The sequence below is a fragment of the Malus sylvestris genome, chromosome 8 (assembly GCF_916048215.2).
Source record: "Malus sylvestris chromosome 8, drMalSylv7.2, whole genome shotgun sequence".
In the NCBI taxonomy this organism is placed as follows: Eukaryota; Viridiplantae; Streptophyta; class Magnoliopsida; order Rosales; family Rosaceae; genus Malus; species Malus sylvestris.
Genome location: NC_062267.1, coordinates 27,510,774 through 27,528,848, shown reverse-complemented (window position 1 = coordinate 27,528,848; position 18,075 = coordinate 27,510,774). Strand labels below are relative to the sequence as shown.

Below are 18,075 nucleotides of genomic sequence, written 5' to 3'. Positions count from 1 at the left end.
AGAAAGCAAGCGCCTCTTCGATTTCTGAGATCGGCCTTCATGGTCTTTAAGCAGCCCAGCTTTTGAGAAAGCAAACGCCTCTTCGATTTCTGAGATCGGCCCTCGTGGTCTCTGAGCAAACCAACTTTTGAGAAAGCAAACGCCTTTTCGATTTCTGGGCAGACGCCTCTTCGATTTCTGAAACTCCGTTGAGTGCAGATTTTTATAGAGGCTAGCATTAAGTTTCAAAGCACACTTGAATCTTCACCAGTAGAAGCTCCCTTCTTGCACTTCTAAGATCTTGATTTGTCCGACCTCTTCTCTCTTCAACACCTTTGAAAATGTCTGGCCCCTCCGACCGTCGTTTTGACTTGAACCTTGTTGAAGAGGCAGCCCCGCCTTCTCCAGACAACATATGGCGCCCATCCTTCTTATCCCTTACTGGTCATCTTACCGTTGGGGATTCCGTGATTAAGAATGATATGACCGCTGCGGTGGTGGCCAGGAACCTTCTCACTCCCAAAGATAACAGACTACTTTCCAAACGGTCTGATGAATTGGTTGTTAAGGATTCTCTTGCTCTGAGTGTTCAGTGTGCAGGTTCTGTGTCTAATATGGCCCAACGCCTATTTGCTCAAACCCGCCAAGTTGAATCATTGGCGGCTGAAGTGATGAGTCTCAAACAGGAGATTAGAGGGCTCAAGCATGAGAATAAACAGTTGCACCGGCTCGCACATAACTATGCTACAAACATGAAGAGGAAGCTTGACCAGATGAAGGAATCTGATGGTCAGGTTTTACTTGATCATCAGCGGTTTGTGGGTTTGTTCCAAAGGCATTTATTGCCTTCGTCTTCTGGGGCTGTACCGCATAATGAAGCTCCAAATGATCAACCTCCGATGCCTCCTCCTTCTAGGGTTCTGTCCAGTACTGAGGCTCCGAATGATCCCCCTCTGGTGCCTTCTCTTTCTGGGGCTCTACCGACTGCTGAGACTTCTCCTAAGCAACCTTTGTGAAGGCTCCCTCTTGTTTGTTCTTTTTGACTTATGTATATGTACATATTTGTAACTTATCGGAGATATCAATAAATAAGTTTTGCTTCATTTCTAACGTATTGTGTTGAAAACAAATTAATCAATATTGGAAAGAATAATTATTGGTCCGTGAGCTGTCATTCTCAGAAAACAAATGCAAAATTCATAAATAAATAGTTTCGACCAGGTTTCCCGCATTTTATGGCTTCCTTGATTAAAATTGATCTGGTAATTTGTTTGTTTATTCAGTCTATTTCTACAATACAGATTATTATTATTGTGTTACTTTATTCTTTTTCCTTTGATAATTGCTGTCCAACCTCTTTCGTCGAAGGTCGGAGCCCGATCGATCTTATATATATTGTCTGTAGGTTAGGGAAGACGGAGAAGAGATTAACAGAAAAGAAAATGGTGGAGTTGATGAAAATAATAACTGAAACCCTATCATGCTTACTGCAACCATTTTCCTTCAAATATTTCCTACTAGTGGCCATTTTCCTCATCCTCATATACAAATGGTCCTTCACCTCCACACCAAACTCATCGCCACCTTCTCCTCGAAAGCTGCCTGTCATCGGGAACCTTCACCAGCTTGGGTTGTACCCTCATCGCTCACTTGGAGCTTTAGCTCAACGCCACGGGCCTTTCATGATGCTCCATTTTGGAAGCATGCCAGTCCTGGTGGTCTCGTCGGCTGAGGCTGCCTCTGAGGTCATGAAGACCCATGACATCGCATTCTCCAGCAGACCCAAGATCACCTTCTTTAAGAAATTTCTCTACGACTTCAAAGACGTGGCATCGGCGCCTTATGGCGAGTATTGGAGGCAGGTCAAGGGCATATGTGTGTTAAATCTTCTGAGCAGAAAAAAGGTTCGCTCTTTTCGCACAGTGAGAGAAGAGGAAGCCAACTCCATGATCAAAAACATCATGAAGCAATCGACGTCAACTACATCGTCAGTTTCTAATTTAAGCGAAATCTTTCTGACGCTTACTAATGATGTTATCTCTAGAATTACACTTGGGACCAAGTACAGCGATGGTGACGAAGATGGGAAGATGTTTAAGGGGCTTACCGTGGAATTGACGGAGATAATGTCACGCATCAATATTGGTGACTACATCCCATGGCTTTCTTGGTGCTCACGTCTCAATGGTTTGGATGCTAAGCAAGATGATCTCGCTAAACGATATGATGACTTCTTAGAGACAGTTGTTCAAAAGCATATGGATGGCGATGATCATGTCAAGAACGATGACGAAAAGGATCTTGTGGACGTTTTGCTTTCCCTTCAGAAAGAAAACGTGCTTCCTATTCCTCTCGATCGAGTTTGCATCAAAGCCATCACCTTGGTAATGAACATTCTCTCTTACTGCTGTATGTGTGACATAAAGCATTAAAACTTGATTTTATAGTTCAATGAATACTCTTGCAGGATATGTTTTCGGCTGGCACTGATACAACATCTACAGCCCTAGAGTGGACAATGTCTGAGCTTTTAAGGCATCCCAGAGTAATGAAAAAATTGCAGAACGAGATACGGGGAATAGTCGGAAACAAAACAGACATAACGGAGGATGATTTAGTCGGAATGCACTACTTGAAGGCAGTGATTAAGGAGTCTCTTCGCTTACATCCTCCATTTCCGCTACTGTTGCCCAGGATGTCAACCCAAGATGTTAAAATCAACGGTTACGACATTAAGGCCAACACACAAGTTATAGTGAATGCTTGGCAGATTGGAAGAGATCCCAAGTCATACAACAACCCAGAGGAGTTCGAGCCGGAAAGGTTTTTGAGTAGTGACATAGATTATAAAGGGAAGGACTTCGAATTAATTCCGTTTGGGGCTGGCAGACGGGGTTGCCCCGGAATTCAGTTTGCTGTGGCTGTTAAAGAGATTGCTTTGGCAAATTTAGTCCACAAGTTTGATTGGGCATTGCCTGGTGGTGCAAGAGGGGAGGACCTAGACATGACGGAATCCACGGGTGCGACTGTCCATAGAAAGTATCCTCTAAAAGCAGTAGCTATTCCATATTCTTGCTGAAAGTTATGCGTTTGTGCAGGCGCATCCGGAATTAATAAGATAAGACTTTGTTGTTATATGCACGTGTAAAATATTTTGCACTGGATCATACAAGGTTCACAGTGAGTGGAGCATGTTTTAGTTTAATCGACAATCAGACGAGAATGCCTCGGTCGATACAAGTGATTAACTACGATTCGGTTTAGTAACCCTCGCAATGGTTTATAACTTGCGTTCATATGCTTTCATTTTCGTTGAGCATCAATTTGTATTCACAAAAATAAGCAACTCGAATTGATAAGATACACAGCTTTATTATGATGAATCGAATTCACATCAACCAGTTCCTTTAAACCATCCTTATTACAAGACTACAAATACCGGTCGAGTACGCTGAAATCCTAGTCCAGCACCATGAATACGGAAACAGAGCATACAAGAACTAGCCCTCTCAATCTTGCAACACACATTTTTCCAAGTTCGGCAACCCAGTCTTGGCTTGTTTCTTGGGCACGCCTAACTTCATCCCAACCGAAACCAACGTCTCCAGTGATCTCGCACTGTTTGATAGGAGGTCCTCGTCTATCTCAATGGCATCCTGCATATAGTTAACATCCCACAACATAAGCCAGATGGAAATAATCATTTCTAGCAGTTAAAGTCCGATATAAGCTTGCATGACACCATAAATCATAAACAGCAAACTTACGACGATTTACCACCTAATTTTTAAATTAGGAGAGCTTCTATTCGCACTAGAAAATACCCATCTCGCCCGCATACCTACCTAACACATCTACCCGGAAAATTTTTAAAAGCCAAAATCAATTTCTCTCAACTCTTCGCACAATCCCAAAACTACTCCCCATCTGTGTCAAAGACTCAAAAGCAACCGAAACAAGAAGAAAAGCTAGGCATGTCAATTATCTGATAATAGGTTAAAACAGGAGAAGAATAGTGATGCAACAATGTTTACATCCGCATCCAACACCTTTTCAATCATTATACCAACCTTTTCAAAAACGCAAATTACGGTGCTTCCACCAAATGAGAAATAGCCAAACTGCAAATTGAGTGAACATAAATGTCAATAAGAAACAAGGACAGTGCACATCAGCACATTATTTCTGTGTGAAGTTGTATGTGTGAAGTACAATCATATACATGTATAAAATAGAGTAAAAGGTAGTTATATTCTCTCAACCATTACCCGATTCTAACATTGGTCCATTTTTGAATTCCAGAGAGTCATCCAACAGTTTTTATTTTTATTGGCGATTTGAACATAGGGACCTTGAGTGCAGAGGTAAACGCTCTAAACCACTACAAGTTCCTTGCATAGTCATCCAACATTTAATCGTCACTTTGGTCCTTGCGTCAGTGTTTTTTCTTTGGGTCAAAACTTAGGGTTACAAATATCCACTCATGTTATATAAATTCTCTAGCCTCTCACCTCTCATTTTCTTCTCCCGTTTGAAGTTGTAAACCACTTTTTCATCTCAAATTGAAGTTAATCTCCAATTTTGGGGAAATAGGAGAAGGAAAGTGGAGGGTGATAGGCTGGGCAATTATATATGATGCAAGTAGACATTTTTTAACCCTTGAAATTACAGAAAAACTAACAGGCTGTGACAGAAGAATCAGGTAAGTTTTCAAGGACTATAGTTAACATCTACTCCAAAGTCCAAAGCAAAAGAAAAATAATTCAAAAATTGAATCTTAACCTCTTCTCCTTTTTTAATATGGTCCCCCTCCTTCTTTGAAAAGGTAACGCTGCCAACCATAGTCGCACCAATTGCAACAAAAGCCACCTGCAGAAAGAAAAAAAAAAAAAAAAAAAAAAAAAAAAAAAAAAGATGATCAAAACAATTACATTACTGCTATTGGCACTGCAATAGTAAGTACAGAAAACTTATAAAACATCCATTTTGTAATGCAAAAAGATAAGACCGTTAATATTACTGAGTCGGTAATAGTACTACTCAAGAAAAATACATCTCTTCTTAATCAGGAAAGCAAAAAAGCACTGATTTTGTCCAACACAAATGAACGCACTTCACTGTGACAGGAAATAAATATTTAAATTATAATAGCACAGCCCAATTTCCAAGTGAAATTGACCATTGAAGAAACAAGTCTGAATGCTTCTACTTTTCTAGAATTCAAACAGCATTGCAACACTAGGTAGTCAGATATTTTTAGTAGATGTTAGCTAGAGGTTGAGAATGTCAATGTCAGTGAAAGAATTGGTAGTCAGATTTTACAGCAAATACTGGTAGTAATGAAAAAATTCAAGCGAAAGAAAATTTTTAAAAGATGAAAATCTTGAATGAACCCTTTAGAAAATGCTAAACCAATTCATAATCCATCAATTAAAAATGTAAAAATCTTAAAAATGGAATCCCAAGGATACAATATGGCATTGAATCTTAACTATCATTGTGCAAGCAATTTTTGGAATTAAATGCTATCTTTGATAATACTTATTTAAGCTTAACCTACTTTAAGTAATATTTGTAAGCTAACAATTTGATGGACTCACATCTTCATTAAGGCCAACTCTTTTGTGGATCCACATTTTAATTAAGCTATATATAGTCCAACCCAAGCCACGTTTTATGGGCGAATTTTTGCCGAGTAAATTGAAAATTGTCTCCTGGATCTGTAGTCCAAAAATTGCTCTCTCCAGCTGGTTCACATGAAAGCGGTTGCTTTTGTATCGTCCCTTGTTTTACTTTTCTTTTTTTCTTTTTTTTTTTTCTGTAAACTACTTTCTAAACATGGCGTGCACCAACCACACACCCACATGATGAATCCGGCATAACGCACCCTGCACATTTAAACAGCTCAAAAATCTTCCTAGATACAATACATTCCATCATGTGGAAAAATTGGAATTTTCAGATTTCCACCAAGACTGGCAACAGGATGCAATGGTCCACCTTCCATCTATGTTTGTGTCATCACTGCCGAAAAACATTGACTGATATTTCAAAGTTTCGGTCGAAGTTTTTCATCCTAAGGCACCAATATAACTCATTTTTATAAGCAGAATAGACTGAGCATGTATCACTACTTAATGTCCAAGAGAACACTTTATGTGAACAGAAATGAAATTGACAGTTTGGAAATATAAATGATTGTAGAAACAAACCTTTCCAAATTCTGCAGTTGATATAATTGATACTACTCGCTTATTCTCGGTGAATACATTACAATACTTGCTATTGACAGCTATGGGGTTAACCTGAAAAAGGAGAAAGGAAAAACTTTAAGGGAAAATAAAAAAGGAAATCTGTAGAAAAGACAAATCAAGGATTTCCAACATGTCATATCTATCATCTACAATCACATACTGTATATAAGCATCCAGGTATATTTACAATCTTCTGAATAGTTCCAGAAACAGGAAAATGGAAGCGATGATAATCCTGAAACCATAAGAGACGATTAATATCAAATATAAATCAGATAATGCAAAGTTCAACTTCATAGTACAAGATAATCAAAGCACAGTATAACAAATACCTGCGGTGCCAAACGAAATATTACCAACGATCCATCAATAAAACCACTGGAACATTGATCCTTCCCCAAAAGCCCATGAATTGAAAACTTTCGACCCTAAAAATATTTAAAGAAAAAAAACCAAGAAAATAGAATCAGAAATACATAAAGAACAAAATTAAGAAGCATAATAAGTAAATTACAGCTCCAAATATAAAAGAAATATTACCCAACAGACCTATTAATTTTAACACATTTGCTATGCTCCTTGTAGTTCTATTATTTGTTAGCAATAAAGTTGACTCATCCCCAAATAAAACAAAATAATATCTACAAATCTTGACAAACAATTCGACTTCCATTAGCATTTCCTTCCTAAAGGATTCCAATCTTCTGGAATACTCTAAGGGGAATATAATTATCGTTTTCACATAACGTAAAGGCATGCAATCGTAATTCGAAAGACCTAGCCTCTCAAACTTTCTTGCTTTCTGAAGAGATGTCAATACAGAGGCTACACCAGAATCGTTGTAACCTTCAAGATTAGTTAATGTAAGTTATTTTCAGAAGTTAGATCAGAATTCTAACCTATGTAAGATTTGTGCTCCCACAAATTGATGTTTTCATTAAGTGATGTGTTCAATACTTGGGTACTCAACCACTCAATGACCAGACTGGACAAAACACATGAATCAATTTGAACAACTTGAGGTGGTTTCACTGCATGATACAGTAACATCTTGGGTACTCAAACACTCAATACTTGGGTACTCTAACAGTATGAATACATGAATAATCATTATTTTAACCAATTGAAGGCGAAGTGGCAGAACAAAGATATATGATTAGAATCTATATCTTTATTGCATAATTTGCATTGGTATATTAATATTTCTAGACAAGCTCCTTATAATCTTAGGTCTCTGAGAAGGTAGTGAATAAGGGTTGAGTTGAATAAGGGTTCACATTTATCATTTAAATTCCATCTTTCGTGCTTTCAAATTAAATAATTATGTAATTCAATTCCCGGAACTAAGAAGAGACAAGCACCAAAAAATCTTGAGAAAATAATGAAGTCATCAACAAGAATTCAAGTAAAAATGATAAAAATAACCTTAATCCAAAATCTCAGGCTTTCATCAACAGATTTAAATGCCATAAGACGGCTATCCGCAGCACATACGGCAACGTCATCTCTATCCATACAGGCAATTGGTCTTGCTCCAGGCTTTAACTCTCTCACAAAAAATTCATTAAATGTCTACATGCAAAAATTCAGAAATTAGAGATGTTTATCATCTTGACAATGTAAAGGAATACGTCAAATGTCAAACGTTCCAGCAAAAGTAAGAATATTTCACAAGCAAAAAGAAACTAAACTAGATCCAACAGCCAATCTGTTAAAGAGAAAAGAAAATACATAAAAATTACAAAATACAAAAACTTCAGCTTTTGAGTCCAGGATTTATAAAAACAATAGAGGACACCCAACAGACCAGCATTCACCTGCATGCCAACTGGAAAAAACTAGCGGGGGTGAAGAAAGGCCATTCATGGGGAACTGGGAACACTAAAGTAGACTCAAAAAAGGGTACGTTATTTTTTTCACTGACTCGGCACATATAAAGGTAGGAAAGCACATGCATGTGGGGAACTGAATATGCAGAAATAAAACATAAGGTAATTTATAAAGTATGAAATAGTAATGAAAAAGAGGTTGCAAATCAACTAATATGTAAGAGTTATTCATATAGGCATCCTGTTGCCTTGTGTTAGGGCTGCTAACGCATCTTTATGCAACTTCAGCTTAGCGGAAAAACATGAACACCCCCTTGATACATTTGGTCAAACATATTAAACCAAAGTGAAGAATGCATCAATTAGCCAAACAAGAATGAACTGTTTTAATACATAGGTAAACATGATGAATTTCATCCGATTCCAAAGCCCCAGCCTACCTTAAAATGTTCCAGAGGGTGCTTAACATCAGCCAAATTGATTTGATCCTACAAAATAGTTAAACTTCATCAAATGGATGTCGCTTCAGCTTAGCATGAACGTACAATAACATTATTCGAACTTGAGCATTACTGATAAAAAACAGTTCAAAAGGAAAGAACATCTGATCAAATAGAGAGCTTAATTTTGGGTTTCCAGTGATGAGAATGTTGTAGCTACTGCATCGCACACACAACCCAGTCTTTTCCATGTATTGCCGCATATTCAAAAAAGTTCATAACAGATTAATAAGAATGTTATTCTAACAAAAGTGTCATGCCTTAAAAAATTCGACAAATTTTGGTATATCTTTAGCAGATTCAACTGAGTTCATTTTCCTCCCTTGCTTTTCAGAGATGCTCTGCAGGAGCTCCTTTGCCCCTGCATTAAATTGGTGAACCATATTAATAAAAATAAGGTTAATAAAAACTAAAAAGAGACCAAAGAATTCAGAGAAACTAAAACCTGCTGCTAGCTAGCAAAAGAACTCTAAAAGTTAGGAACTATTATTATTATTATTATTTGGATAGGCAATTGACGGTCAGTTCAAAGCCACAAGTCTCCTGTGAAAGTAGATTTAGCGTGGGTAGATATAATGATAGTGTTCGTAGCTACAAGTTACAACCAACCTGTCCCCACGGCCATGGGTAAAGACCATGAGCAAACTGAAACTATAGTTGTTAATATCAGATTATTGAACTTAAATCAAAAGCAATTAAAAACAAATTGCACTTATTAGAGGATAAGGAAGCTGACATTGTTGATAGAAAAGATGGAAGGTAAATAAGGTCAATGGTCCTAAGGAATTTATTGAGTAATACAAGATGTCAATTGAGATAAGAGGAAGGTGCTCGTGAGTCACAACACATCCTCTGCATCTTCATTAGATACAACACGTATTTACATTTTCAAATTAATACAGACCTGTATCCAAAAGGCCAAGCCCTAGTTTTGACTGGTAAATAGCTCTCATAGACAAAACAATCTTTTCATCTATCAGTTCTTCCACAAGTCTCTTTGTCCTCCGATCAAATACCTGAAGCAATAAACTGTTAATGGAAAAATAAAGTAAAAAAGAATTACATTTTGGAACATAGCAGATTGAATCACATCTACAATGCTTCAATGGCACACTAGAGGAGAAAAATGAACAAATTTACCAGGTTAACAACCACTATGATGCATACCAGTTAAGCTCTCTGGTAATATGATCAATTTTTTATTATATCATGCAACTGGTTTTGGGTTGGATGCTCTAATTATTTGAACTTGCCAACACGGAAAGTGATCCATATAATTAAAAAACAATAGCAAACACATCATTAACATTCAACACCTCAACACTAGAGGTTCCATTCTTGTGGTACTGTTAAGATCTTATGAAAACATTTCATAATCGAACAAACAAGACTTGAGTTCATTCAACTCATGCAAAATATAAGGTTTGAACATGTCCGTCTCTCGTCACTTGTGCATCATTTTAAACTTTCAATTTGTCGTTTCGGCTAAAACATAGTCTACAAAACATACAACATCAAGGGAAGGGCAGGGCAAGGCAGATATACAATGCAAGGGAGAAAGTCTGAACGGTGTCGCAACTAAAAACCTCAAGCATGAATACCATTATGGAAAGGGATTCATATTTAAAACGAAAAAAACAATAAATATCTATCTAACCTTTAGCAGATCTAAAAGTAAGCTAAACCAAGAAAGTATACCACAATATGAGCAGCACTCGATCCAGAGTTTAAACCAATGTCATAAGATGAAACATGGGCCCATTCACTGAGTTTAAACATCCACCTACAGATACGTATGACCTTAGTATACCAAGTATAGCACAGACTGATATATCCACTCAACTGAAATGAATCACCAACAATAAGAAGCCTGTTAATATGACAAGATTATTACCCATAAGAAGCCTGTTTATCGGTCAAAAATCCTCCAGTCATGACCTGTTTTCCAGTCCCCTCATCGAAACAAAGGGTCAAATGGATCATGTAGTTCAGCTTATCAGAGACTTCAAGAGTCTCACCACAAACAGGACAGCAATTCATTAGTGGTTCCCTGAAAAGCAAAATAGTTTTATTCATCTTCTCAAGAATGAGAACTAAAGGGAAATTCTACATTCAAACAAGTTGCATTTAAATTAAACTGAAAATCATGGTATAAAATAAATAAAATGAAAACTTAGGTCTGGCATAAAAAAGGGTAATAGTAAGAAAGAACCTAAATTGTAAGAATTATAAAACTGTTTCCAAAGTACATAATCGATGGGCCAAACTAATTTAGGAGCAGTTAGCCATAATTTTTCTCACAAGCCCAACAAGAATGTGCTGACCAATGGTCTCAAGTCGTATTCGTGTTAAACATAATAGCAATTGAAGTTGGCAACAAAACAAGTAAGGCCCATTTTCTTTGAATGGACAATAGTTTCCTAAGCTGGAAATTCTTTCATTCTTTTAATTAGTCTAAGTTTGTTTCAATAGAAATTACCCTTATGAGCTAACCTTTTCCACGACATGAGCATAGCCTCTAGTTTTGTCAAATAATTCTTCTTCCTAGATCTAATGTTGAGTTGAAGCCATTCCAAACAGAAGTACGCATAATTTTTTTTAAATGTAAGGAAAACTAAGAAGTATTTTTCTAAAACCTATCAAACAACAATTCAATAAACTTTTCTAAGGGAATTTTCTCCAAAACTTAAAAACAGTATAAAACCTACAGATTTTTTATTCTCGTCTGATAAACATACAACAACTATAAGTATGACATATAACCCCAAATGGACATATGTTGACAGCCATGGAAGCTGAAAAATAATAAAATTCACATTTTCAACACTGCATAGGCTTAGAGATATTTTTTTGTCTTGTTTTGAGGTGTGATGATATGCAAAGAGATCAAAATAGTAACATATACAGTAGCAATTCATGGTTCAAAACTCTTCTAACTTCTACTTGTATCATTACTTTTCTTGTTGAATGGCAAGAAGGGCAGCCAATTCATCCATGCTAACAACACCATCCCCGTTCTTGTCAGCAGCTTTAAAAATCTCCTCTTTCTAGTAAGGAAGGAAGACATTTCTGAGACAATTGAACCAAAGGAAAAGAAAAGGACAGACAGGCCTAAAAATGTATCACAAAAGTAACAAAGACATCTGAAATTGGAGGCCAAATGTAGAGTTGTGGATGTTAGTTTCATGTACTGAGAACCAATTTTTAAGCACACACCAAAAGGCACTTAGACTTAGGAGCTAGGCTCAGATGAGCCATGACCCGTGAACAAATTAAAAATGTGTATTGAGTGTGTTACAGTGAGCTTGAAATGAACTCAATTGGATTAAAAATGGTTATATACGTGTTCGTTTAGCTGAATGCAAATTACAGCATCCATGCAAACTCCATAAGGTCCACGAGTAGAGATCTCAAACAAATTTTGAAAATAGCAATATAGATACAAAGATATAAATAAATACGTAAGTCCAAACCTTGTTCGCTGCCACTTGATTCCCGAAAGCATTAATTAAGTCAGAAAATTCAGAGAAAGAAAGATTTCCATCTTCGTTATAGTCCTGTGAACAGTACAATATCTCAGAATCTTCAGCTTTACGCCATAAGAATACAAGGCATCAATATGACATATGACAAGATCATATTTCAATTACTACGGGCGATAAAAGCTTAAAAATGGAAAGAGAAAAAACATGGATTCATTATAAAAAGAAACAACAGAAATTAGACTGCCCAACAACAGAAACACAGACTAAACATCCTAACATTTCATGAATGAAATCCAAACTACAGCAGCCCTTATATCATATATACCCACATAAATTGGTTCGTTTGATGACGTTTCTGTTTTATTGCCTTTTATGTTTTTATATTCCAATTAAAGAGTTGAGAAGGATTATCAAAATTGGGGAAAAAATCAGAGAAAATAGATGTTGAGAATATAAAGTTTTGCATCTGAAATTCCAAGCGTTGCTTGATAATATATAAGATCCTGGGTCACTCCACCCATTACAAGTTTTAGGGTGGATAGCAGGCACTTATACGAGTGTGAGGCCTAGTTCGACAAATGTACTCCGTATGGACTGAATCACACATTTGGCTCAGTTTGGCCATGCCTCTGTCTCACTTGATGGTCTAAATTTATAGAAATATATTACAGATAATGGTAAAGTATACAACAAAAACTAAAACCCATCTAAAATCTCTCTACCTCACCTCTCTCATCTTTAGTATTTATCTCCTCTACCTCTCTGAGTCATTAATTGAAAAAACAAATAATACATATTATCAAACAGGCCCAATATATTATCCTCTTGAACTTCCAAAAGAAAGATGAACGTCATTCATGTGGCCATATGCATGGGTTGTAAACAATAGATGTTTGAAAAGAATTGGAAAAACATGATATTCTTTGGCCAAAACTGAGAATAATATGAGGATCCTAAAGGACTTTCCATGAGAAACTATTGAAGCCAAAATTGAACGTTGCGAGAAATTTGGCCTTTTAAATGATGGATCAGCTTGATATGCAAACATTATGATCCTCAATTAATATAGTGAAAACAGACATGCAAGAAAATAGACTCAAGAAACCAAATATTTCCATTCAGGCTAGGAAATAATATCAAACAATGTAACAAACTTGAAATGCATGATCCTTCAAACAAAAAGAGAACCAAAAACAGCAACACATAAGCTAATTCTACTGACTCTCACCCAACATTCAACAAGAAAGGCCAGTCTCTAAAATCATTAGAAATAAAGCCCCACAAAAATGATAATCCTGTCCCATTAGAAGTCCACTGCTTCTCCATTAGTAACCCCGAATTAAATATCTGTTATTCCTTTCTATTTTTTCTTTTACATGTTATTCCTTTCCTTTCAATAACAAAAGCACTACTTTCTCATGAGCAATAAACCAAGCTTGTCATTGCACCTTTGAGCTTCTTTTAACTTTTTGAACTATGGGTCGTTAATGAGGTGGTTGAAGTAATATTTACACAAAATTACCACTGAATCAAGTTTATCTTCCATGTAACCTTAGAGTGCACTTTTCCAATCAAGGAAAGACTTTAATGTCACTAAAGTTTCTGCATAATTAGAACTTCAGCCCAAGGTGATGCAGTGCAGTAGAAACTATATCTTAACTACATGCAATGTTATAGTGGACAAGAAGTAGAATATAGCAGAACTGTTAAGATCAACATAGATGTGTCAATGTGAAGATCAAATGATGTTAATAAAATATTTAAGAACATTTTCTAATATATGAGTACATATGCAATTGGAACATACCACTATAGATAAGATACGCCTTGCAAAACTCTTTTCTGTTTCAATAGGGTCCTGTCAAATTTTCCAGCAAAGTGTTATTACTCCTAAATAGACTGACTAATCAAAGAAACTAGATTTATACAAAGAAACTAGATTTATACATGGCACACCTCAACAGAGCATGAAACACAAATTTTTCCGACAATCTTGTCTGATGTTGATGGATTTAACAAGTCCAATGTCTCAGAATTGGAATCTGAATCCTGCAACAACAACAACATTTTATGCTCAGCGGAGGGAGGGAGAGAGAGAGAGGTAGTCTGGTACAGACAAGAGAAAGAGAGAGACAGAGAGAGAGAGAGAGAGAGAGAGAGAGTTATTGCAACATAGAAGGTAGCTCACCCTGGTTAGAAATTCAAGTAGATCAATCTCACAATATCCTACCAGATTGTTTCTGGACATTTTATTCGTCTGCATTGCATAATAACTTGAATAAGTGAAAAATATACACAAATTGTAATAGAGCAAGAAAAAACACCATGGCATTCTGCAGGAAATAATCATGGCATGCCATAAGTAAACACAGACATGTACACAAGGCAAATTCTCAAAATGGTATTAGCAGCGGAAATGCTCCTCCTTTGTGACCGAAAGGTCACGGCTTCATCGTGGAAACAGCCTCTTTGCAAAGCAAGGGTAAGGCTGTGTTCCCCTACTTGTAAAGTAGTCCTACTTGAGAGTTCTTAGCTAGTTTTGCTAGTTGGTGGATTTCTTATCCACTTGTTGTAATTCCTTCTGTTGTTTTAATAAAATTCTATCGTTTCTTCTTAAAAAAAAGTGAAAAAGCATTCCAAATTCTATGACACAGTGCAGTCCCAGACACCACAGCCATATCTGTCCTTGCCATATGATACCATACTTACCAAGGAAGAAATTGTGTGTTCCAGGACACTACGGTAAATAAATAAACTTACTGCATACCTCGAAAATGGAGATCCTTGCAACATGAGGCCCATTTTTTTCCAAAAGAAGTTTCTTTTCCTGAAAATCAAAGGAGTTGCAGAGGGTCATTTTCAGCTCAAGAGCTCATACCAAGAAACAAAGACTACTTAATAATAACAAGGGTGTCAGGCCTATCATAAAAAATATCATTCAAAAATCAATCTGAACATCTTGTACATCACAAATTAAACAATAGAAAATATATGGAGATCTGAGAACCAAGGAGACAAAATGCAGGGAGAATCTAAAACCGTATGTAGTTTTTTTTTTTTAAATCGGAAACAGGACATATATATGATTTTCCCTATTAAGAATAATTGGAAACTGTACAAAAATAGAAAGGAGAACCAGCAAAAGAAGACAAAAATAAAAATACGAAATAATTCTCAAGCATGCAGGCAAAACATACCATGGGTGCCAAAAGAACTGTTGTTCCAAGTTTAGAATTAACAGGAAGAAAGGGAGCGCAATAGACACCATGTTTCAATTCAACTGTTGCTATAGTAATTAACAGCAATGACATTTGTTCCTAAACCATGAATGAGGCTCTATAAAATCCTACAAAAGATATATAAACTGTCCTGGAGGGAGCAATGTTAGTGTAAAAAACAACTATATAAGACAAAGGCTGCTGTGTGTAGCTGTATTTGTAGCAAGACTTTTAGTTTAAATCTCGTAAGTGTAAAGATGTCCCAATAGCTTTACTAGAGTAAAGATAAACAGCCTTCAGTGAACACCAATCAAACACACAATCATCTGATATCCATAAGCACTCCATTGAAAAGGAAAGTTAGACAAAACCGGTATAACAACCATCACCTAAGCAATGAGCATGCCTTTTTTGCACAGATACTAAGTCAATACATTAAGAATTTAAGATTAAGAAAACAGATCAAAGCACGCGTGTTTTTCCGTAATAAGATACTGTATTGGGTTTCAGGTACTTACAGAGTTCCAGACGGGCTTGTCTGTTCTGCAACACCAACACCAGTAAAACAAATTAATACACGAAGTTCAGAATTAAGCCGAAATGTTATTGAAGAACAATATAACATTATATCATAGGAAAGAATTTGTGTAGCATATAGAGAATTGAATGCTCTGCAACCAGAAGCTGTCTTGTACTTGTTTGTTTCCTTCCTTTTTTAAATGACTTTCCATGTTGGTGTTTTTATCTATGTACTGCGACGATGCATGTACACAATGGTATCCCCTCGTATATGTCCTGTTGTATCCCTGTGTCGTATCGTATTCCCTAGTGGTCATACAGCAATTTTTTTTCCTGTTAATTTGACGCATCCCCGTATCGTGTCGTATCCTTGTATCCGTGTCCGTGACCATACATCTGCTACTGCTGTTTTTATACCTATGTACTGCTGTTTTGGTTGTTTTATGAAAATAAAATATATGCGGGCACTAAACTCGTGTTCAAATTTCCCTCTCCGTAGTTTAGATTAATCTAGTTCAATACTCCTACCGCTAATTAAAAAACAAAAATTATATATATATATATATATAAAGTAATTTGAAATACACAAGTACATAAAATAAAAGAAAAAAAACAGAGAAGTTGGAGATGGGATTATTACTGAGGGGAGATGTTGGTACGGAAGGTTTGCTCCCCAAAAGCGAGACAGGCAAGCCACTTGTCCTTGAACTTCATTTCAGCCTGCGCAAGAAACACAGATAATTAAGCAGCCCAGATCAATGTTAATCCAATTTTAATCAATGTTAATAGAAGAAAAAGAAGAGAAGGAGGAGGAAACATCAAATATTTCCATGGAAATATCCAAAAAAAAAAATCAGAGAAAAATATGGAAATGGATTGAAGTCTAAACTTCACGGAAACTTTTAAGTTTAAGCTAAAATCGAACAAGTATCGTCAATATTTCTGTCACATCTGTTAATTCGTTCAAACTAATGTTTGACAATGGCTAAAGTTTCATTTTAATTTTCCTTCATTTTCATGAAAAGCAACCGATATCAATATCCGTCGATATTTTTACAAATTTGCATATCCATATTTCAACAAATACCGATATTTTATACACTGCATATATATTATAGATATACATATGCATATACCTGAACGAGGGTTAGCAGAGCAATTCCAGCGAAATCGCCGGCATCATCAAGGCGTTTGTGATGAGACACCGACTTTGCACGACTGTGAAGGTGAAGTCGCTGCTTCAGCCGAGACCGACGCGATCCCCTCGCAGACTTCTCCGACCCGGCAAGGCTGCTCTCACTCTCTTCTTTCGAGCTTCCATGCCCCATTCTCTCTCTCCCCCTCTTTCTCTCTCTAAATTTTGGGTTGCTGGTATAATAAGTGACCGACGTAAAGAAGGTCAAATTGCGATAATGGGATGCGACCCGCGAGCAAAACTTTCTTTTGTAATTGGAATATCTTCTGCTTAGGAATACAGTTTTTGCTCATTATCATTTAATGTAGTACTTACTATTTTATTTATCATTTTTAAATGAGTTTGAATTTTGATATTACATGAATTTCGAAATTTAAACTTATCTAACAATAATAAATAAGATGTTAAGCATTAATTACATTAAATGATGGTGAGTAAAAATACTTACATCTAACAGTAATAAATAAAATGTTAAGCATTAATTATAATGGTGGACAAAAATATTTCCGGTCTTTTCTTTTGCACTTTTCCCAGTGGGCCCCATCTCCACTCAAGGTTATAAGCCACTTGCCCACTTTGAATCAGTGCTAAATCCAGCCACTTTGCCTGCGAGCAAAAGTTTCTTTTGTAATTGGAATATCCTTATGCTTAGGCTTTTCCACTTTTGTAAATGGGCCCAATCGATTCTCCACTCAATGTTATAAGCCACTTGCCCACATTGAATCAATGCTAAATTTAGCCACGAGTAAACTGCATATTGAAAGCCTTCAGGCCTTTCGGTCTCTCGCTTAGAGATTTTTTGGTGTGTTTAAAATACAGGCACATAAGACATGTATCATTATACAAACGGATAAACACTTTAAAAAAATCTTTACTCTACTTGTATAACAACGTATGGCATCCACCACGTATTCCAAGCACATTGAAAAATGTCCTCCTCTTTCAGGCTCCAACATATGCATTAGCAGGGGCACGGGCCAGGCCGGGCCCAATTTTGGAGAAACTGGACCTTATCCGTTTTAAACAGTAAAGAAGCGGGATGGGCCGGATAGAAGGATTTTGAGTTTTTGAACCAGACCTAACCTCAGTCCGTTTG

General features: G+C 36.5%; 2 protein-coding genes across 3 annotated transcripts; one reads left to right on the top strand and one right to left on the bottom strand.

Annotated features, from left to right (window-relative positions):
- The first annotated feature begins 1,319 nt into the window (after positions 1-1,319).
- Positions 1,320-3,163, top strand: LOC126631020 (cytochrome P450 736A117-like). Its single transcript, XM_050301177.1, has 2 exons — positions 1,320-2,363; positions 2,447-3,163. Exons 1-2 carry the CDS (start codon positions 1,422-1,424, stop codon positions 3,056-3,058), a joined length of 1,554 nt encoding a protein of 517 aa, XP_050157134.1. The 5' UTR covers positions 1,320-1,421; the 3' UTR covers positions 3,059-3,163.
- Positions 3,164-3,331: 168 nt separating this feature from the next.
- On the bottom strand, positions 3,332-17,203 carry LOC126631018 (phosphatidylserine decarboxylase proenzyme 3-like). 2 transcript variants are annotated; one of them, XM_050301175.1, is made up of 21 exons: positions 16,921-17,202; positions 16,425-16,504; positions 15,784-15,808; positions 14,815-14,874; positions 14,236-14,304; positions 14,004-14,096; positions 13,855-13,905; positions 12,036-12,119; positions 11,518-11,609; positions 10,457-10,612; positions 10,261-10,345; positions 9,467-9,578; positions 8,823-8,923; positions 8,503-8,550; positions 7,659-7,805; positions 6,566-6,661; positions 6,394-6,468; positions 6,192-6,284; positions 4,762-4,848; positions 4,050-4,100; positions 3,332-3,635 (listed from the first exon to the last, which is right to left on the bottom strand). In XM_050301175.1, exons 1-21 carry the CDS (start codon positions 17,110-17,112, stop codon positions 3,489-3,491), a joined length of 1,944 nt encoding a protein of 647 aa, XP_050157132.1. In that variant the 5' UTR covers positions 17,113-17,202; the 3' UTR covers positions 3,332-3,488. The 2 variants fall into 2 exon arrangements, with proteins under 2 accessions (XP_050157132.1, XP_050157133.1); XM_050301176.1 differs by lacking the exons at positions 3,332-3,635; positions 4,050-4,100; positions 4,762-4,848 and adding an exon at positions 5,767-5,867 and having other exon boundaries at positions 16,921-17,203.
- Between the last annotated feature and the right edge of the window lie 872 nt (positions 17,204-18,075).